Here is a 22,900-nt window from a genome sequence, read left to right as displayed (position 1 = left end):
GCTGTAATTTAACATACTAGATTGGAAGCATAGAAGCAAGAAAATCCTATCCATGGTGTTCAAATACCCAATCCATAAATGGCTCATGCAAGGTGTTCCAACAGAAAATTCAGGTTTCAGTGGAAAAAGAAATAAATCATTATCAAGAGTCAAAGTTCAGCCCCACACTCCTTTGGACTTATGTCCTTTGGACTAAATGAGAGTTGGTCGGGGAGTGTGTGATGCATTGAATATTTAGAGCCCAAGTCATTACAGCTCTTGGAGTCAGCATTTTGCTCAGAAACTCCTACTAGAATCCACTGACAGCCAGTTCAGATCCTGGTGCTTTAGTATCTAATTGCTGTGAGTCTGCATAAAGAGGGAGGTTGTATTATACTAGTGATATTGAAGAGCTCCGTTTCATCTTTGTGCCTTTATTGGATTTCATATTTCTTCTCCAGATAATTCTTATACTGTAGTCTGATTTCTCTTTCTTGACTCCTAGTAAATCAGGAAATCAATTTTTAAAAAAAAAGGGGGGGGGATCATGATGAGATGCTAGGGTGGCAGAAAATCTTTTCCAGAGGGAGGTGGGATTCAGGTTGGGCAATTGAGCTGCAAGGTGTGTTGGGAGGAAGCGTGTGTCATTACAGCTTCAGAGGGGTGTAACAGATGAAATGTGCAGTCTCAAAGCCGAAAAAAAGCAAGCCTGAGGCTTTGATTCCTTTGCAAAACACTTTCTGGAAATTACAATGTCAATAGCTCCAAAGATTTGGAACATACAGGTTTCTCCATCTGTAAAAACATTTTATTCTTTCCCCTGATATTGCTTATTGTTCCCTTTCTGGCAGTCATGTGTCACTTTTCAATTTGAAAACTATGCAAAACACAAACAAAACCCCAAAACCCCTGTTTAAAAGTATATCAGTACAAAGAAATGCAACTGTTAGGCTTTTCCAGATTTTCGTATTAATTCCCTCCTAATTCTGAAGTTGGCAGTACTCTGAGAGCTGATAATTATCTCTCCGCTTTTTTGGTAATTTGTGTGTTTATATCCTGCAACAATAATTACCTAAGGAGAAAGTATGATACATGAGATGCTAAGAATTGTTCAGTACTGTACTTTTTAAGCAGTTTTTCACAGCTTACAGTTTCACACTGTATTGGGGACTGTTTTAGAAGTTATCTTATGCATTTAATGAAGAAAGGAGTAAAGAAATGAACTGAAAATGGATTTGTTGAACCATGTTACTCTTACTTGGAATTAAAAAGTTAATACTTTGTGTCTACAATTAGTTAAGATAAGCTGAAGTAAGGCAGCTTTAATTCTGAATTAAAGTATTGCATTTGGATTTTATGTAGTTTATCTTATCCACTTTAAATGGTAGTTCAAGAATTTCCTTTTCGCATGAGGATGTTGGGTGTTTCCATATAGATTATATATATAAGCTTGCTTATATTACACGTCAGTGCTTTTACTTTATTGACATATCTTGCATTAAAAGGAATTTGGTCTTTGTAGCACTAATTGTATTGATCTCTAAAAGAATGCCCATAGTTTCAGATTGATTGATTTACTTTTTGCTCCATAACTCTGATTTTTAAGACTGCTATGTCTGTTACTTTTTTTTGTGTGGCAAAACTAAAATAACATCAGCTTACAACTCCCTTGAGGAGACGGTTATGTTTGAGCCTTCATATATGACTTCTGACAGCTAAATATTGCATATCATGATGTGATTGTTGATGGCATTAGAAGTGCTTTTTGCTTGACCTTCTGGAAGAAAATAGGTTTAATCAATTGATGTGCTAGCAGCAGTCTCTTATTTAATAGTATTCTACATTTCATTTCAGTAAGTATTTTAAATGATTGCAATTTTTATTATGTTGCTAATTCTGTTTGACTTAGTACAGTACAAATTCAGGAATGCTTTTGTCATTAACTGCTTTGTCCTTTTTTTCTTTTTTTTTTTTCTCCCCCCTTTCCCTCTTCTCTTAGCATACTCATGTGCCACGACTCATACCTTTAATAACAAGCAACTGTACCTCAAAATCAGTTGCGGTTAGAAGGTGAGTACATTATAAATAGTAAATTATTAAAGCTGTTGCTTTTTCAAATATGGCGGTCAAGTGTTGAAAATAAACAGATTTGAAGACTTATGGCCATTAACTCTGAATACACAAAACTGTGTTATCCAGTGCACTACAAAAATGAATTTCAGCACAGTTACATTGGGTGATGTTGAGGAATGGTACTTTCTGCTGTATTGGGGGATGTACACTGTATCCTGCAAAATTTCTTCTAGTTTAAAATGTTCCTAACATTTATTGGAAAAAGTACCTTCTGATTTAAAACCAGAAGCGGGGGGGAAGCTGTAGTTGAATCTGTGTTGCCCAGTCTAATGAGAATAAACAACAAAGGTATTGAGAGAGCATGAAACAGATACGCATGTCTTCGCAAAGAACCAGCCTGAGCCTACTAGTCACTGTTAGGGCCAGACCTGACAGGCATAGTGAAGTTAGCTGTTTGTTGAAGTACTAGAGCATACTGCATGTCATGTGGGCCAGCACCTTGTTCTCCTGATATCAGGAGGAATGCGTAACTTCTGTGCAATGTGGTTTGAATGCACAGAGCTAGGCTGTCTGATAGTGTGCCCAAAATAATAAACCTACCATGCTGGGGACTGTGGGATTGAGACAGTGGCTGCTACCTTAGATAGGACATGGTGGATCAATGTGTTGTCATGTTTAACAACCAAGGTGCATCTTCAGCATGTTGCTTTTTCCAAGAACATGAAACTTGAACACTTGGATTGGCTCTTGACAAAATTAATTGATTCCTGACAGAGTCTCATTTTCTGCACAGAATCTCATAAAAGCAGTTAACGCTGTTTCTGGACCCACACTAGCTCTGAAAGCAATATAGCTATATGTATGCAAGAAATAGCTTGAGCATCTAAACTATTTGCTCTGAGTCTAAGCTGTCTTTGCATCCAAAGCAAGTATTATCTCAACCCAGATTACACTGACCTGTCATAACTTCTGGTTTGACTGCAAAACAATTCACAGTGCTTCAGTGCCTCTGCTTACCGTGGCTTTGCTGAGGAACATTAGGCTGAAGGTGGCTTGGGTGCTGCAGTTCACAGTCCAGTGAGCATCAGTGAAGGTGGCCAAAATTGCATTGTTTTCATACTGACTTTATTCCTTTGGAAACACAAAGACAAACTAGGGTGGTTATAATAGTGAAAAGCTTTTCAGGGTTTCTTGCCATGCCTTGTTGGTGTCCAGAGGATCTGGGCAGAACAAAAATGAAATCTGCCCCCTCCAGAACAGGTCAAAGATTCAACATAATCAACAAAAGCAATAGTTTCAGGAAACAGAGTCCACTACCTTTTTGAAAACTCATCTACACCTTCCTAATTTGAGTCTTTTATTTGTTCACCAGGATCTAGTTTCAGACATATTTTAAAGTATGCCTTTTGCTAACGGCTGTCTGCTAAATTGTCAAGAGTTCCTAATTAATAATGAATACAGTTACATAACTTAGTTTGTACAGAGCCAGCAAATCCTTAGGAGTGCTTTCTATATGCAGAGCTCTGTACTAAGGGTCTCATGTTTCCCTTTACGCTACATACTTAGTAATGACAGATGAAAGGGTGGGAATAGTGTTTGGGACAGAAGGACACTGCCATGGAAATATTATGTTGTGACTTAATAGCTGAATTTTTAAAGTATTGTGGGGTTGGTTTTTTTTAAATATATTAAGATTTTATGCTTTGTACAATTTTTAAACTTTATTGATTTTTGTCTTTGTCCTGGTTTCAGCTGGGTTAGAGTTCATTTTCTTCCTAGTAGCTGGTATAGTGTTGTGTTTTGGATTTAGTATGAGGATAATGTTGGTAACACACTGATGTTTTAGTTGTTGCTAAGTAGTGTTTATACTAAGTCAGGGACTTAAGCTTCTCATGCCCAGCCAGCAAGAAGGCTGGAGGGGCACAAGAAGTGGGGAGGGGACACAGTCAGGACAGCTGACCCAAACTGGCCAAAGGGGTATTCCATACCATGTGACGTCATGTTCAGTATATAAACTGTGGGGGGAGTTGGCTGGGAGGGGTAGATTGCTGCTCGGGGACCGACTGAGCATCGATCAGCGGGTTGTGAGCAACTGCATTGTGCATCACTTGCTTTCTTGGGTTATATTTCACTCTCTTTTTGTTATCTTCCTTTTCTTCTTCATCATAATCATTATTTATTTATTTACTTCAATTATTAAACTGTTCTTATCTCAGCCATGAGTTTTACTTGTTTCCAATTCTTCCCATCCCACTGGAGTGGGGGGAAGTGAGTGAGTGGCTGCGTGGGGCTTAGTTTAGTTGCTGGCTGGGGTTCAACCATCACAGTTTGGTTTTTGGGGGCTAATAAATCTAATGTAGCATATGTGTAATAACATGGCCCAAACAACAGATGGTTAACTGAATCAAATTTTTTGAAGTTTAGGACTAGTTAGCCTGCATGTTTGCTTTCTATACAGAATATTTTAACTTTGCAATAAGGCAACCAATGTCCTCATTTGATGGATAAATGTACTTTTATGCATTTATTTCCCTCGGGGGGGAAATAATATAGTTACTGTTTATTCCACAAGCACGTTAGAGAAATGAGTATTAATTATAACTTTTTGTTCTGTCTTTTTAGGCGCTCCTTTGAATTTTTAGACCTGTTGTTACAAGAGTGGCAAACGCATTCGTTGGAAAGGTATGGGCCAGTATACTTCTTCCCCAAGAATAAACTGCTGATGAATCTTAAAACAGAAATCTTTTCATTGAATCCTTTAATTGGATTATGTCATTGAGTGTTGGCCAACGTTTCTAGCATAGACAACCTTTCTAGCACAGCAGGTCATGTGGCTCATTCAAGTTCCATGGGGGAGGAGAGCTGTAAGCTCCAGCCTTGATTTCATCTTTCCTCCTCTCCTTACCCTCTGTCTCTTCTCCTATACCACATGTGAGCAATGCGTACCATGCGTTCTCAGAGTTTCCCTTATGTCATGTATCTTGTGCAGCAAAGATGCACAGGTAAGCATCTGTCTTTTCTCCTGTAAGGAGGAAATCTGTGTGTTCACCATAAAAGAAGGCAAGTGGGATTAGGCTGGAGGACTTTTTCTGGTAATGATTAAGAGCACACTGTAGCTTCTCTGGGTAGATAGGAAAATAGTACCTGCATCAGGTCTGCAGAATGTATACTGTAAGCAAAAAGTAAGAGCAAAGGGACTGCAGAGCCTCCGGAGAAGGCTCTGAGGAGCTCATCCAGCTCCATAGTCACCTTTCAACCCCACAAGGTGCTCCTGAGAAAGGGAGCAATGGGGAGATCACTTGATTTATGTCAGAATGTATATGTGTGTATTAAAAAAGCCCTCAAAACACCACCACCCCAAAAACCCCCTAACACAAATCAACAACCAAAACACTAAACAAACAAAACAAAACAAAAAAACCCAAAACAAACCCCCAAACATGTCTTGAATTAAAATCGGTTTATCATCACAGTTTTTTGGTTGTTCTGATGGGTGCTTTGCTGTTCTTTGAGCATGTGTTGAGATTTAGAACTCACACGCCAAAAGCTTTCAAAGGTGAATTTCCAGGAAAGCAAAGTTAGTAATTCTAATTTTTTCCTTTTTCTTAGTATTAATATAGTAGGGGAAATAGTTTCTTCCATTTCTGTTTTAAGAAAGGTACTTCTAAATAACTTTTTCAGCATTGTAAGTGGATGTATGTCTGAAAAGTAGATTATAATTCTTTTAGATTGAAGGAGGAAGCTTACCTAAACCTTTACAGAAGGTGCAATTATGTCATCAGTATGCTTAAGCATTTGTTTATGTTGTATCTTAGAAAGAACTACTATCTCAGCTGGTTTTTACTTCAAGAAATGTTAATTAAAGTGTAAAACTTTACTACTTAGAATAGAAGTTGGAGTAGCAAAATAGCATGAAGAATGTCTTTCTTCTAGGCACGCAGCTGTCTTGGTTGAAACAATCAAGAAGGGCATTCATGATGCTGATGCAGAAGCCAGAGTGGAGGCAAGAAAGTGAGTTTTGACTGTTTTGCTCTGAAAAATTGTATGTTTTACATGAGCGATAGAAAGCTCTAATTGGAGGTGAGTGGCTAACGATGGCTGAAGAGGAGGACACAAGTTAGGTTGAAAATTGATGTTTCTGTTCTTGGAATCCTGAATTACTGTCTAGTTTCTTTTGCAAAAGACATTCTAGAAGTTGAAGCAAATAATACTGTCGTGCAGCATTTGAGGATTCTACTGAAACAGGAGTCATAATGGTTAATACTGCTGCATATAGTTATTCTTCCCCCTTCCCACCCCATTAATTAAGTCTGTAAACAACTGCAGCACTTTGACTAGTGAGTAGGTCAGAAAAGAATTTCTCTTGCTTCCCCACAGAATTGGTAAGTGAATGTGAGAATTTCAGAGGATGGACTTATGTTATTTTGAAAAGATTAATTCAGTCAATGTAGCTGATTTTTTAAATGATTTGATGAGTAGTATTGTATGCATTACATATTTTCGGTCTGAGTTCCTTTCCCTCCCATCCCTGGTTCGTTCTGTAATCTTTCCTTCCTGACTCCACACTATGAAGAAAACAGAGCAATTATATGTGGTTATTCTCATTTTGCAGGGCTTATCTGGGTCTTAGAAATCACTTTCCTAGTGAAGCTGAGACTCTCTACAATTCTCTTGAGCCGCCCTATCAAAGAAGCCTCCAGACCTACTTGAAGAATTCTGGCAGTATAGCATCTCTCCCTCAGTCAGACAGGTCATCCTCCAGCTCACAGGAGAGCCTAAAGTAAGGATCGCTTAACTGTTTCAGAGCCTGTTAACAAATAAAAACTGTTTCTCAAAAGCAAATGAGCCAGACTTCTGTGGTGTACAGAAAAGCTGTAATTGTATTTTGTCGCTTTTTTTTTTAAATAAAAAAACTTTTATTGTCTTTTGCTATATGACAGTATTACCCCAACAAGGTAAGGGCAGTCATTAACTGGATTTTAGCAGACTGTTCTTATTCATATATTCCTTAACAGCCTTGGTTACACCAAAATATCTTCAAGGTTCACATACTGATGTCCAGCATTCTGGTGCAAGGACTAAGTCTAGGAAAGAAATAATGGCATTACTCCTTTTTTTATCCCTTTTCACTGAGAAGTATGAGAAAATGAATCTCACTGTTGATGTCTCTCAGATAGGAGATCTTTTTTTTTTCCTGTCTCCACAGTATTGAGTATGTATTAGCAGTATTTTGCAGCTCTGCTAATTACTAGAGGGTGGGTCTATGCTGCAGTCAGTGGTGTATTAAAATGTATAGACAATCTTGAGCTGAATAGATAAAAGTTTGCTTAGGTACCAATAGCAGAAGAATCTACTGGCTTTTTAGTTGAAAAGTAAAATAGTAGTAGTAGTATGTGCTGATTTTTTTCTTGTAAATTCTAGAAAGCTTCCTCAAAGTATTTAAACCTGTTAAAATTTTAATTCAGATGCTTCATTTCCAAAGCCAGAGAACTTGTCTGCTCACTTTTGACTTGAAAGCAAAGACTGCTTCCAGCATATTGGAGGTTAATTTTTTTCTTTTTGGCTGCTGCCTTAAATACCAGAGGCTTATCTTATCTTTCCAATGATACTTGTAATTATAAAAAAAATTTAAAAATAATTGTCTGTAATGTAGGCTATTGCTAACACTTCATTTTCCACAACTGTTTATTCAAAGATTACTCTTGTTTATATTAATCTGTATTCCCTGTCTGATAATCAAAGTGCTGTTAATGAGTTACTAGTAATAAAATGTTAAAATCTAAATTACAGAAAAATTACTATCTTAAAATACTCTTAAATCCTCAAATGTTACTTCATGTATTGCAAGATATGCAAGTACTACAGTACAGAAAGGGAGGAGTAAAGTAAGAGATGAACAGAAGACATCGTGATATTGGAAATGAATTAATTTTTAATTGATTTTTTACTAATTTTGCATTTAGATGCATGTTATTTTCCCTGTGTTACCCAAAATTATATTTCTGCCTTCTAAGATAGATGCTGAGTTCTCCCTTTATAGACTAGCTTAGGAAATATGGGTATGGTTTTCCTAGAAGTCTGATCCTCCATGATTTTCGACCCTCTGAACTTACAGCTCTTGCAGATCATTGATCAAAAATAGTTGTAAAGAGGGTGGGTGAAATAAGAGCAATGTGGTGACTTGTGCCTACCTATATGAAACTGCTTAAATGAAATGTCAATTGCAATAGATAGTGAAAGTTGTCTGTGCCTTCTGTTTGGAGCAACTTGTAAGGTCAGGATGCACCCAGGAGGTCTGCCTTGGCCTCCTCAACTCAGTTGCAGCAAAATACCTCCAAAACACTAGTTAATAGTGTCAGAAAAGCAGGTGGTATTCATAATAAGCTGCAAATACATGATCTTCTCTGAGGAGTTAGGTAACAGTGCTGACCTCTATTATCATTGAGCATCTGAGCTAACTAAATACACAGTATGAGGCATCTCTTTTCTTTTAGCTTTTTTGTATAAAATTAGAGAGGGATTATTTTTACTGAAGCTGAGACTCTAGACTCAGGTTATAATTTGACTATTGATGAAATAGTCAACTATTTCAGCAAATACAAACTTTCCCAGTCAGATGAATGTTTAGATGGCTAGATATGAATCAATGAATAAAGTGTCATGCTTTCTTCTACTAGTTTTTTTGCTTTTCCCTGGTCCCTCTGACTGCATTTTGCCTTTCTGAACAAGGCAGAAGGAAGGACTCAGAGTTAAACTTGAGTAGACAGAACGATTTTGCTTCAGCAACTACCCATTTTTGCAGTTAGAGTAAAGGGAAATGGGGAGAAAACATAGAGGAGAAGACATTCAAATGGGAAATTCAGTCTAGCTGCTTAGAAGTTACAGCATTTTCCTTTTTAATTTGTAACTTGATTCTTGGGAGATACAGCACTGGAGGAGGCTTATGAATTGTGCACCTGTTTTCCTTGTTACTGCAGACACCACTTCACATAATTTCTTTCGTAAATCAAGCTTCTTGTGTAGCTCCCACTATTTTTGTTTGATGGCTGTTTTATAAGATCAGCCCTGTGGCTAAAACCTTGTACTGACCACCTTAAATGTTTCTGTGACCAAGTCTGGAATGCCTGAACTTTGTGTTAGCAAAGTGTGCCTATTGGTAACCAAAGGATTAATGCTTTGTGATGAAGATGTAATTTTATAAAATACAAAAGATAAGATGATTGTGTTTTCCTTACCATTCTGTATTTAATGTCTTTTTCTAAAATATGCTGAGAAGGTTGAAGGGGAGAAAAGAACAGAAGATTTCTTTTTTTTCTCTTTTATTATATGTTGTTATATTTTATTATATGTTGCCTTTTGAATCTGATACATGAGACTTACTTATTGGGTTTATTGACTTTTTTTTTTCCAGTCGGCCTCTATCTTCTAAATGGTCTGCAGCCAGCCCAGCAAGCCTTGCAGGCAGAGGTAACGTGGTTGCAATATAGGGCAGTGCACAGTAATTACTCTTCACGTTCTTTGAATTAAGTTTTAAATGCAGCTTAAAATTTTACTGTCTTAAGCATTTACCTTATTTCCAAGTTGAATAATGGTGTGTGTCACTATAACTGCACCTGGAGCTAAGATTGCTGGGTACTTGCTTCAGATTTTATGTGTTTTCAGTTGTTGCAAGTATAAGACCTAATTTGCTATTAGTTGATCATCTGTCTTGGAGTTTTGTCATGGAACAGTCACTCTCAAAGAAACAAAACATTATTCTGTGGTCTATTCATGATTATTAGGCTTATGGCAATTGGAAGTGAAGGAATCATTTTACCTTTTATCTATTCCCATGTAGCTCCTGCTCTTTATAAAAACAAAAACCCACAGATTTGTAATGCAAAGAGTTTAATTTTGTCTTGAGTTTTCACAGTTGAATATCTTCATTCTCTTTTCACATAATGTCTTTGTAACTATTGTGGAGTAAATCACTGAACTCTTTTTTACAAACGGCCAGTAATTGAGAGTGCTTGTTTTCTGGATACTGAAACTGTTACGGGCAAGTCAAGTTTTGAAGACATAAACCAATGGTTAAAATTAACTGACGTGAACAGTTAATATTCAGTAAATAATTGGAAGTGAATGTAAAAATACTTCACAGAAGATTAGACCCTAAAGCAATTCATGGTATGCATTCAGCTTCCTTGTGGCTTCATCTTAGCTGAAGTGTGGGAATATTATCTTACCTCAGTATCACAAGGGGTGCTGTGGATTTCCTTATGTTTGTGAAGCATTCAATAATGTAATAAATCGTATAATTCTGAACTTTTTATGTAACTTGTACTAGGGTGGGAGCACATAGCTTGTATTAAATAATGCTGAAGTTTCATGCTCTATGAAGATAAATACTACTGTAAAATAAACTGTTCTTTATCTGAATTTCATGGCAACACCAGGTCTAGTTTGCTTCTTAACCTTAACGACACTTTATTTAATATTAACTTGACTTACACTTTTTTTACATTGTTTTCTGTACTTTTTGCAGGTATGCTGCAGTAGTAGAAAATGTTAACCTTTTAAACATAATTAATTTTATTCATTATCAACTAATTTCCTAAATTTATTTATATTTTTAATTTTCTAGTTTCAGGCAGCAGCAAAAGTGTTCCAAGCCTAGGAACTCTGCAAAGGTCTCGCAGCGACATTGATGTTAATGCTGCTGCAGGTGCGAAGGCCCGCCATGCTGCTGGACAGACAGCTGGAGCTGGGCGCTTGTCAGCAGCTGGTCTACCTCCAGGATCTTATGCTTCACTAGGTAAGGGAAACATCTTTACAATACAGGGAAATATTTTTTGAGGTTTTTGATCAAAAAGTACAGGAAAATACTTCTACATTTGAAAAATTGGCATCATTCTTATTAGTATTCAAGTATTGCAAAAGAGCAGGTGTTCTGAAGTAAGTTACCAACTTTCCTAAATGTTTTATTTTTCTTGTGCTGGAAGAATGCCAATGCAAAGAATGTATCCATACTATGATCTTTAAATGTGTTAATCTGGAGTGGAATATTGGAAGGAGAGGTACCTTCACTTAACAGCAGATGGTGATCATGGCTGCTTTGTTTCTAGAAGTAATAGGGAAATGAGTGTTAAGACTCTAGATTTTCCATTTTTCTCAGCTCTTTAGCTGACTATTTTACAACAATGCTAGAGAGACATCCTGGCAGTAAGTGGTGGCTTCTTCATGTAGTACAGAAGTGTTTTACACAATAATATATAACATTGATTTCATAGATTTCTTCCTAAGCATATTGTTGGAACTGTGTGTATGTTTTTTTATCTAGGTGACAGTCTTCATTGGTAGGAATAGTTGCTGTTAGACATAGAAAGTTCTACAAATGACAAGAGTGCAGAAAAAAGTATTTGATAGTGGTGGTAGATGCTAGAACCTCCACTAAGTGGGGAGAATAAAGGAATACGGGCATGGTTTTTTGTTCTTTTTAGGTTATTCATACTGTAGGGGTAACAATGGGGGGAGTGAGGTTCAGTGTTCGCAAAACTGTTAGTTTTTTCTTCTCAGCTTATGTGCCAGCTAGATCACCAAGGAGACATGTCCTAATGTCAGTATTGCTGAAGATGATCACAAGAGGCAGAGAAACTGTGTAGTTCTGATTTAGCTTGTGTTTGGGGAGATGTTAGGATACACTTAGGCTATGGTTTTCAAAGTTTTTTTGTTCTGCTTTTTAAAATTTAAGTTAAAAACTATTTTACATGAGTTGATTCTTTTGTCACCAAGGCCTGCTTGAAATGGTTTGAACATCATCAATTTTAGGATTAAGTTTATGAGCATGAGCAATGCTGACTAAAAGGAATGTGTGCTACTTGAAATAGTAATTCGGGGTGTTGGGCTCCCTCTAGTGCCCACGGGGTGGGAGTCAGAGAACCTGCTGAGTAGCAGGTGGGGACACCAAAGTTAGGCTGCTCACTTTGATGGGTGGAGGAGATATACTCTTGGCTATTGCTTGAGGTATTCTCAGTGCCTCCTAGCTTAATGCCTAGAAGCCTGATACAGGTGGGATGATTATTCTCCAAGATCAGGGTGTTGCCTGGTCTGGTTTGGTGTGCAACAGGATATACTCTGAATCTTGGACAAAGCTGGAGTTCAGCTGTTGTGGGAAGTAAAACTGACAGTGATAGAAAGAAAAAAAAAAGTCAAACAAAACATCTCTCTCTGTTAGTCTGTCGTCTTTATGCTGCTGAAATTAAGGGACTATTTTGATGTTAAGAGTTTCACAGAAAATTAGCTCTTGATTGGAGTATTGGTTTGCTTTCAGAACATTTTAAGCAATATGTGATTCATGCCCAGAATTTTGTAAGCAAGGGTTGAGAAGGGCACTGAGGTTTTCAGGGAAGTAAATAATGGTGTCTTTATGCAGGAAAATAACAGAAATAAAGAAATAGCTTATTCTCTTTTGTAGTTTATAGATTTGGTGAGTGGGGGTGGGGGAGAGGAATAAATAGGCAGTACGTCCAGGTCATATTCTTTTGAAGGATTTGAGTAGCTGGAAAGCTCTGCTGTGCTAGCAGACACAGTCACTTGTGGAGAAGAATACAATGGTAGTTTGAAATGGCAAAATAATGTGATACTAGCCATGTACAGTAAAGTCAAATCCTGTTAGAGATGATATAAGGGCAGTGATAGTCAAGGAGACCAAGGTTTGTTTACAGTCACACAAAAGCAGTACTGCTTGATTGATCTTGGCTTGTTCTCCTAACAAGTTTTTTAATAGTGCTAAGGTAATTTGAATGACACATACCTGTCCCCTCTTACCTATGTAGAGAGTGTGATGGTTGTGTGTTTGGCTATCAATTAACTATGGAATCCACCTCAAAATATTGTTTGCTCTTATTTTTCAAAAGGTAGTGGTAAAATGAATGGAGTGTGAATACAAGCAAGTGACATGTTTCAGAAAGTAGGCTAATCTGTAAACTTCTCCCCTCTGTTCATTTTAAGGGGGTTGTTTATACTAAATCCAAATATGGCAACTTAAATGACAGAATTGTCAAGATAATGCTGACCATGATACTAAAATGCCTAGAAAATGTTACTGTAGTTCCATAATGCTTTCCACATCATCTCAGGTGTTGCAGTCAATACCAAAATAAATAACATTGTCTCCTCTGGAGCTTGAATTTAGTTTCATTTTTACCCTTACTTACAGAGAAATGTCTACCTTTTGCTTAAGCAGCTGCCAGATTTAGAGCCTCAGAGGACCACAATTTCGTGAGCATAGTAATCTATAGTTGTCTCCACCTGTCTTTTCCCTTTTTATTATTAATAGAACTCTTGCTTATTTATGTTTGGGTTTTTTTTAAAGACTGTTCTAGAAGCATGAGAACACTATCTACTTAAGTTATGCTAAATGTTGACTATCTTTGACATCCTTAAGTATGAATGTCCTTTCTGAGGAGGCTTGAGCTGTAATTATAAGATGTCTCATGCTAAACATTTTAATTTTTATTGTTACTGTCAGAATATGTATGCACTACCTTCCAGCTGAACTGGTAAATCTTTAAAGCTTTTAAAACAGAGTGGAATTTCTCCCATTTGTCCTCTGTCTCTATTGTGATCTCTTTTTCTCTCCTGTCCCTTATCCCAGGTGAGGCTTCATGCTCAGTAGCAAATTTCATAACAAATAGAAATATTGTGGTTCAGTAATGATATAAATACGTACTGATGCTTCAGTAACTGTTGACACCAAGCATGAAACAGTTTATAAATATTTTATTGTAAGGGTTTGCACAAATCTGAGTAATATGGAGAGATTTGACATCCCTGTGCAGGGTACTTGTACCCTGTTATGTAATTTTGTACCTTGGACTGAGAGAAACCAACTTTACTTAAGGTAGCTCATACATGCATGAATTAGATAAAGAAGATGTCTGCTGTATTTAATATTAATGTATTTTCCTTAATTAATGTTTTATGACTCTGCTGTGAACACCTTTATTCTAACACACTAAGTTTTCCATGTTTCTTTGCCTGCTTTTTCAACAAAGAGGATACTTCTGACAAGATGGATGGTAAGAAATTGTTTAGTCTGTCCTCTGATTCTATTAAGTATTTAATACAGTGTCTTTTATGTAAAATTACTGACGTTTAATATATTTGTCTGTTCATTAACAAAATACTATGCTGTTTTCATTAACCCCATGTAATCTTGATGTCTTAACGTATATTGTGTTATTGCTGTATTTGTCAACATTTTTGATTGTTCTGTATCAGCAACATAAACTTTATCAGAAATTGGATGTTACTCCTGTTTTTTAAAAACTCTATTAATTACAGAGCAATTTTATAATCAATACATGCTTTTTAAAATGAGCTCTAGTTCCATCATGTTTCATAGTTTTACCTATAAAGTAAAATTTTTTGACTTCTTGGCAGAACAGCAATGGGAGAGCAGAAGGTGCCTGGCCACATTATTAAGGATTTCGTTTAAAAAGTAAAACTAAATCTTCTCTTTCAGAAGTACTCTATCAAAATCTAGTCTAGCAACAAAACTTTACGTGCCTGTAAATCCTGTAATAAAATGTAATTCTATTAAAGAATAATTTGTTAAGACCACCTACCTGGTAAAACAGATTACCAAGTATTCCAGCTAAGTTTTAGTGCCTCTTTTTTCTTAATTTGCTGTGCTGCTAAACACATGGAGGGAATTGTCATATATTTTTATCCTAACTGCAAAGCAGTTGAGAATCAGGCTTCTCATAACAGTTGTCTTTTTCAGGTGTAAGTAATGCTTCCCATATAATAAAGTGACAGAGTCCCAGCTTGGTGCCTGATAATTCTAGTTCTAATTTATTGCTGGGGAACACTTAACAAGTCAGTTATGTTTGCTACTTACATAATAATTCTTGTCAAGTGTTTATTAAACAGTACATGTTTTGAAGAATGAGTAGTTTACTGGAAGCAAAGCAGGCGATATTTTTCATAGAAATGAAAACAGTAAGAAGGTAAATCTCTAAAACCCAGAATCCTGAATAATTTTAAAGCACAGATGAGTTCTATGAGAGATACTTTTTGGAAGAATTTGAGCCCTTTTTGAGTATTGCAGATGGCCAGCCTACTTTAATAAAATGAGGGGAGATTGTACAGTGTAGTAGTGTCTGTCTCGCTTATTTCCATAACAGATTGCCTTATGTTGTATACAGTAGGATTTATTTATAACTGTCTGTGCTGAACACTTGAGCTTATGCATGTTATCACCAGTAATAAAGGTTCTTAGGGCCACGTGTACAGGATTTTTCTTTTCTTCAGACCAGTAGTCAGAAAACTGATCAGAAAACTGATTGCATAAACAAAAGTGAATAGTATTCTGTTAATTAGCTTTTGGAGCTGACAGTGAGCCTTTAGCCATCCAAACCAGGTGGTAGCGCAAGGGTGGCGAAGCAGAACACACACACCCACCCCACCCCCTTTCAGGAGCAACTATCTGTTAGCCTGGCTTAGGTGTTGCATAGAACCTGCCTTCCAAGATCCAGCTCTGGAAGAATGTTGGATTGGGGGGGTGGGGGTAGTTTAGAGTTTGGGGGTTTTTTTTAATACAGACTGGCAAATTTGATCTGGAAAACTCTGAGGCACTCCTACATATGTATTACTGTAATGGATTTTTGTGAAGAAGCATGGAAATTCACACTGAATTAACTTTCTAGAGGGAGTTTTTAAAAATATTGCCTTGAAGATAAGATAATATGAGAAAGCAATAACCAGATTTGCTGAGAAAGTTAAGTTCAGGCTAGCCAAAGACACTAACAGACATTTTAATCATTGTAGTTCTCTTACAAGGCAGAAATGGCAGAGAGTAAAAACAAAAACTGAAATAGTCTTTGATTTTTTTTTTGAGGCATTTAACTTTTTTTGTCGTTACTAATATATATTTTATTCCATAATCAGATTTGTTTCAAAGGAACTTTGAGTTAGGAAGGACTGCTGTTAGATAGCTTCCCATCAATTCCTAGGTACCGATGTCAGTAAAAAGATTTGTCCGACTCTCATTTTGTCATAATCAAGCCCTGTTAAGCTCGGCATACTTGTTCAAGTGCGATCTGGTTTCAGCAAGCTCATGTTACTTCCACTTCTCTGAGCAAAACTTGATCTTGTGCATATAGATCTTCAGAGTAATCATGGATTAAATTCAGAGAAATCCTCCTTGCTGGCAGTTCGTATCAAATTATCACTGTCCAGTGTGGGAAACGCTGTCCTTGTGTTTCTCTCTGAGATAATTTATGATAGTATGTTTTATATTTTCAGAAGAGCTTGCACTAAAATACTTTTACTGTCTGTTTTGATCTGTACATGTCATTTTGTTGACTTACCTCATAGATATTTTTTTCTATTGATTTTTTTTTTTGTGTGGTTTCATAAGTTTGGAAGGCAGTGTTATATATTGTGTTCTTGTAAATCACTAACAGTGTAGTGTGGATGTTTCTTGATAATTTTGCTTCAGTTCAATAAAGGAGTTGCAACATAAAAGCTTTAGACCTCTTGGCTTGACAAAATTTGTCAAAATTCATAAGATTAATCTCAAAAAGGAATTGGAGAGACACAGTATTGTTTGGAATATCATGTATTTTGTTATTTTTTCTGTTTAGGAACAGCTTCTGAAGATGGTAAGAAAATATTTTGTTAGAATAGCTAATATTTTCAGCTTCATATTTTCATTGATACAAATTAAGCTTTAAAAGTAGAATGTGGTCTTTCTGGGGCTTTGTGGAGGTTCATAATTCCAGATAGCTTATGCATCTAATACTTGGTTGTCATGTAGTATTTTTAAAATTCTTTTGCTTGTGTTTTAATTCTCAAGTACTCATCTGCAGTAGAAGTGTCATTGCTTAACATTTTTAGTGTGAAAATATAGGAGCTTTATAATTTTGCATTTGTTTTTTAAAGCAAATCTTATCACAGAAAATTTCATCAAATGTGTTCACACTCTGGGAAGCAGGTGCTACTATTATCCATCTCTTTGAGACTTGGGAATTCATTTTCAGTACACTATTAACATTTAAACCTGTCATTAGTGAATGGATGTAGACACTCCAAGTGAGTTAACAGTTCATTTGCCTCACAAATACAAACTTTATTTTTACTTTGATAATATTGAACCAGGTTCCAAGCGATAATTTAACATAGTATCAAAATAGTGGCACTCTGTATTCCTAAGTTTTTGGGCCAAATTCTGAACGCGGTTACATGCCTTGCAGTCTCACAGCACTCAGTGGGAAAACATTGCCATTGCACGGGGATAACTAGTAGAGTTTGGACTAGTTAATCTAACCGTTCTTGCTAGCATATTACTTTCTAATAGTTTAGTGAATAACATCCTTTATCCTGATTCTCTTCTTATAGACTCTCATCTATGGCTATTCCCTCTACTTGGATGAATAATATTAACTTGGTTGGTCTCCAAATTCTGCTGTGGAAAGCCTAAACAGGCTAGAACTAAATAATAGTCTGTGTACTTAATTCTTCTGGGTCAAATATTGACTCTACTTGTCTAGAAAACATTTTAATTATGCTGTTTCTAAAAGTGGATTATTGTTGAGCTAGATCCACCCTGTACAAGCTTTTTGGGTTTTGTTCTTGCACCTTGTAAGAATTATGGTTAGCATGGTTTTGGTTTTTGTTTCATTTTTCTGTTGTTTGAGAGGCTGGAAATGTAGTATACAACTCTAGTATTTTCTTTTATGAATAACCTTTCAGTTACCTATGATTCATCCAACTGGGGTCTTCCTTTCTTTTGTAATTTCATTGTATACTCTCGATGTTATGAGGAACATGGCTAATAATGCAGAAAGATCTAACCCAAAACCAAGATGGTTTGGCATTCTAGAGAGAAGTGAATCTATTGTTTTAGTTGTAGATACTCAGTTTAATCTGTCTCTTCCTCAGCCTTTCTATCTGTTGAGGAGACTGGTATTTCCTTATATCATGTCGTCACTGAGAAGTACTTAAGTGTACTCAGTCTAAGCAAAATGCTGTAAAAGGCTTGGGCAATACTGTAGAAGTCGATATGACTGTGGCCAGGAAAACAGTAGAACCTTCAGTAATAGGAAGGCTGGTGTTTAGATTTCTAAAAAGAGGAGTGAAGTTAGGAAGAAACCTCAGAACATATTCAACATAATTTTTGTAGTTTCATGGCAGTGGAAGTATAATTACAACCACAAGTAATCATGAGAAGACTGTACCTGATATAGCAACATTAGCACATGTGTTGCGTATTATATTTAATAAACTTCCCTTTTTTTAATGTAATCAACCTATTTATGTAGGAAGCAAAAACTACCTAGCTAGTTCAGGGTGTTTAAATGATAATGTGTAAATTGCTTACTGAAACATGTAGCATCAGAGGATAAGTATTTTGATTCCTCAACTATAAGTCCTTCAAGGTGTTCAAATTTCTACTAATTATCCCAAGCGAATTTTCACCAATTGAGTTACGTTATGCTTCTTTTTTATCTACGGAAACTTAAGAAAATATTAGTAAATGCTACTGATACTTTGCTTTCTACATTACTGTGAAAAACTGATTTAATGCCATATTTCTTTTATAGGTCGTGTACGAACAAAGCTTTCAACACCTTCTGTTGGTATTGGAAATTCTAAAACAGATTCCAGAGGACGGAGTAGAACCAAAGTGGTGTCACAGTCTCAGCGTATGTATTTTCTGTTTGTCAGTTATACCTGATAAAGAGGCCAAATGCTCAAGCATATATTCATTGACCAATGGCTACAGTCAAAGTTAATTTAAAAAAAAAAAGCTACATACTGAGTTGTTGTTCTGTGCCTTAGGTTCATCATCGCCAGACAAAAATGAAGGTATTTTTTTCAGTGTTTTGGGTCAGTGGTATTTGCATGCTTTTCTAATTCATGTTGTTTTTCTCTGGGCAAAATACTAGGTTAGGTCTTAGTTTGGCAATTAAATTAGATAAAGTAACAGGAAATGAAGTCTAATCTTAAATTCTGTCTTCAATTATAACTTCTCAACATTCTTTTCCCCCCTTTCTGACCTCCCCAACATGAAACACCAGTAAATTTCGGTCAGTTACATATGACACATGGATGTGTAATACAGAAGAATAGGTAGGCTCGATGGTGTCCTCAGTGTTACCTGCAAAACCTAATTTTTCATTTTTCAAAAAGTCTTATTTTTCAGCCAGAAATACATATTTTTATTTTAAGCTAGGCACTACTCTAGCTTTTGGATATATATACTCCTCTTTTTGTATTACAGCTGTTACCTTTACTTAACTCTTCTTTGGAGTAAAAATACTAAATCCTAACTTTATAGTAAGTTACTTAGCCTATATTGAATCAAAGGGTTAAAACAAGCAATTTACTGTATGTCAGCTAATCCACAGTAATTTTCTGTGTCTGTTTAGAAACGAAAGCAAATGCAAAATTTCCAGTCTAGCTGAGCACTCTGTCATTAATTAATAAGACCTGATTATCTCACATTCTTTGGCACTGGCTGACCTACAGCAATTTGTTCACACATCTGATGTCTCCAGCAGATGACATCTCATTAAGCTCTGTAGTGTTTTCAGATTCTCATCTTTCTCTAATCAAGTAAAATGCAAAGAAATTAATGAAAGGAAGACAAGTTAACAATAAAATTAAAATAAATTAACCAGTCCTATAGTATGTCAGGTCTAATGTTATAAACCCAGTTAATTATACGGGTTTTGAATTTTCCAATACAATTATTTTGCTATCAGTAACCATATCCACTTTCTTTTAATAAAAGCCCTTAATTCAGTGTTTAATGGCAGTAACTTTTATCTTCATAGCATTGACTGCATTTATCATAAATAGAATGACTTTTGAGGTTAAAAAAGCAGGTAAAAGAGTTTTGTGGGTTTTTTCCTCTTAGAGTACTTACCATACAATTTTGCATTACTTCATTTTCCAAAAATACAGTTGTATCAAACCTGATCCAATGCTTGCAGGTTATGTGAAATAAAACTTTAAAAAAATCTGAACAGATAAATATAAAATAATAAAATCCAATAACAGTAATTCTTTCAAGTCATTATTTGCTTTGACAGTGCTCTAATGCCACAAGTGTTTGTGGGATGAGAGCTTGAAAATAAAGTCTAGTTATTTGCTGCGACAAAGGTTGTGCAAAACTTGTTTTATGTTTTCAGTGTTAAGATGACTATACTATATCATAAGCAAAGAATATTTGGATTAATAATTTAAGGAGGGGAGGTAACAGTCCTGCCAAATCACTTTTTCCCTTTATGAAAAGCTGTAAGCAGTGTCTGTAACGCTCTTTCCATTAGTATTGGGAAAGTTCTGAAATCAGCTTTTTGAAAATAACTTCATACATTGAATAGATTTGGTAAATTCTTAAAAAGTTAAGGTGTTTGATAAACTGTTTGGGGGAGAGGTTAAATTCAGGTAGCAATATAAGACTTTTGTGATGATCATCGTCATTTAATATTAATTAAACTGCCTGTATATTCAGGGAAACAAACTGAAGTTTTTCAGTTTTGTTTTACTAATAATGACAATTTTTCTTTTCCAAGAGAATTCATTTTTGCATGGTATTAATGTCTAAAGAGATAAGTTGATACTGAAATAACTAGATTTGTCTACATGTGATGATGTGTGAAAATTAAATGCATGAATGCACCTTTACAGCCTTTTATTACTACTTCTGCTCAGAACTGATGGCTTCAGATAGCTCATTATAACCTGTCAGTGGGGGAGAACAAGAATTCTGAGATGTTTTAAGGAAGATAAACAGGACAAATATAAATGGACAGGTGAAGGAGAATTGTCAGGCACTGTATGCCAGCTATTTGGGTGATCCTCCTTGTGACTGAAAATTTTCACAGCATTGTAGGGAGCGAGATGCTTGATGTTTCCGTACAGGGGATTGTTTTAGTTCCCCAGCTTATAGTGGGGAAAATGGCTTCATATTAGATTTAAGCTTTTATTTTAAAAAAAAAACACTGTAACACAGATGCTTTTGTAAATTTAGGGTTACAACTGTTTAGCACTTTTGTTCAAAGATCATTTTGTGAAAGACTTGCAAATTTGAATGCTTTTACAAAAGATACTTTTTTAGGGTTTTGGAAGCCCTTTACTCTTCCTCTTCTATTTTTAAATTGTAATGTAAAAGAAATGCATATACAATCTATAGCTCATTATTTTATTCTTATCTATGGAAAAAAATTGTTCCATTTTTTTTCCTTTCCCTTCCTGTTTGATTGTCAGGTAATTCAGCAAGGTGTGCTAAATTGCATTATAATCTTCATTCAGAGAAAAAGAATTAGATTTCTGAATGGCAAAAAATTCTTCCTTTTATACTTCAGATTAATTTTAAAGAGGAAAACCTGAAATTCTATGCAAGTCTTTTCAGTTGTGCCATTGTGAGTTGTTTTTTTTTTTGTCATCCACTGCACCTGCAGCTTAGTTCCTTTACTGTCTGTCTCAATTAAAAAAAAAACAAAAAACCAAAAACCACATTTTGGCCTTGTATGTAATTTTCGTTCAGCTGTTAAACTTCTTGAAGCTTTTTGGCAATGTAATATTCTTTTAAAGTAATATGAAGGCTACAGTTTCATGTTTAATTGAAATTTAATTCTTCAGTATTATCCAGTTCTTGATTAGAAAGCTGAAGAATTGTAATTTGCTTGTGCAGCTTTGCTTCATCTGCTTTATACATAGAGCATCTGAGTTTAGTTCTTCAACTGTGGAAGCTACTTGAAAGCACTGCTTTAGCATAACCCCCTTGTGGCTTTTTTTCCTGTGTGAAATGACTAAAGCTTTCTTATTTCCATTTGCCATCCATTTTTTAATCTGCTCTGCTCCCTCCCTCTTCATGGATTATAAACCCCTACCCTAATTCTGCCTTTACACTTGTTCAGGATCACAGTCTGCTAACCCCATTGGTGGTAAGAGTCTACAGAATTTGTGTATACATCATTGTTTGATCACCTGTTTGACATGTCTCATTTAAGGACCCTATTCAGCAGAAATTCTGGCTCGCTTTTTTCCATGTGCTGCACTTACCTAATTGGATGTAATCCTTATTTAGAAGGCAGTAGAGATGGGAGGGTTTTGTCATTTTGGAATACTGTTTTAAGTAATCCTTCTTTCATCATTCAGTTCACTTAAATCTGCTACAGGTGGTAGTACTGACAACACTATGCCAATGTTGTTATTAGCATAATATTTTGAGGATATTAAGCTTCATTTGGTTTATTTATGCTATAGTGGTTCACTTTGCAGCTCAGACAATAGAAAGATAAATAACGTATTAGAATGAGAGGTTGCATTTTTTCTGTGTATTCTGAGAAGAGTACGTTTTTCAGGTTTCTGACCTATTGAAGAAAATCTTTTAAAAGTCTCTGGTGCAGTGAAAACTTTTACAATATTGTCATTGTTTTAAAGAGATATAAAATATTGGAGGTTAGGAAGAAAGCATAGTACTATCAGGTCTTAAGTGGAAATCCCCTGATAGGAAGAAACTGCCAAACCCTTAATTTTTGCAGACCACAGCAGTTTTATAGATTTGTCTATTCTTTTTTTGCTCTAGCAGTTATGCTTGTTTTTTCCAGGCTGTGTAATATTTTATTTATCATTTCTGCTGAATAGGTCCATAGTTTGGAAAAGGGATTTTGCGAATAATCATTTCAAGTTTGAATTCAAACAATGAATCTGAAAGTATATGCATGGTACATTGTTTTAGTTCTCTCCCTTCCACTCAGCATATGTTTTGTTTAGGATTTTCTTTCTTTTCCCATATAGTCAAGCTTTAATCAACTTGTATCCTTTTTAAATGTGCCACATAAAAAGTAAC

General features: G+C 35.7%; 1 protein-coding gene across 9 annotated transcripts in view; it reads left to right on the top strand.

The window, feature by feature from the left end:
• CLASP2 (cytoplasmic linker associated protein 2) overlaps positions 1-22,900 on the top strand; it is a 151,135-nt gene that overhangs the window by 85,748 nt on the left and 42,487 nt on the right. For 4 of the 9 annotated variants that reach the window (XM_010582318.1, XM_010582312.1, XM_010582335.1 and 1 more), the window contains exons 13-19: positions 1,979-2,049; positions 4,675-4,734; positions 5,986-6,063; positions 6,665-6,832; positions 9,464-9,519; positions 10,676-10,846; positions 18,642-18,743. In XM_010582318.1, coding sequence (XP_010580620.1) covers positions 1,979-2,049; positions 4,675-4,734; positions 5,986-6,063; positions 6,665-6,832; positions 9,464-9,519; positions 10,676-10,846; positions 18,642-18,743 — 706 coding nt within the window. Of the gene's footprint in view, positions 1-1,978; positions 2,050-4,674; positions 4,735-5,985; positions 6,064-6,664; positions 6,833-9,463; positions 9,520-10,675; positions 10,847-14,087; positions 14,112-16,682; positions 16,701-18,641; positions 18,744-22,900 lie in introns of all 9 variants that reach the window. The other 5 variants (XM_010582327.1, XM_010582304.1, XM_010582284.1 and 2 more) reach the window with 2 other exon arrangements.

Source organism: Haliaeetus leucocephalus, unplaced genomic scaffold (genome assembly GCF_000737465.1).
Source record: "Haliaeetus leucocephalus isolate CR32 unplaced genomic scaffold, Haliaeetus_leucocephalus-4.0 Scaffold83, whole genome shotgun sequence".
NCBI classification, from domain to species: Eukaryota; Metazoa; Chordata; class Aves; order Accipitriformes; family Accipitridae; genus Haliaeetus; species Haliaeetus leucocephalus.
This window is presented reverse-complemented; position numbering and strand designations above follow the sequence as displayed.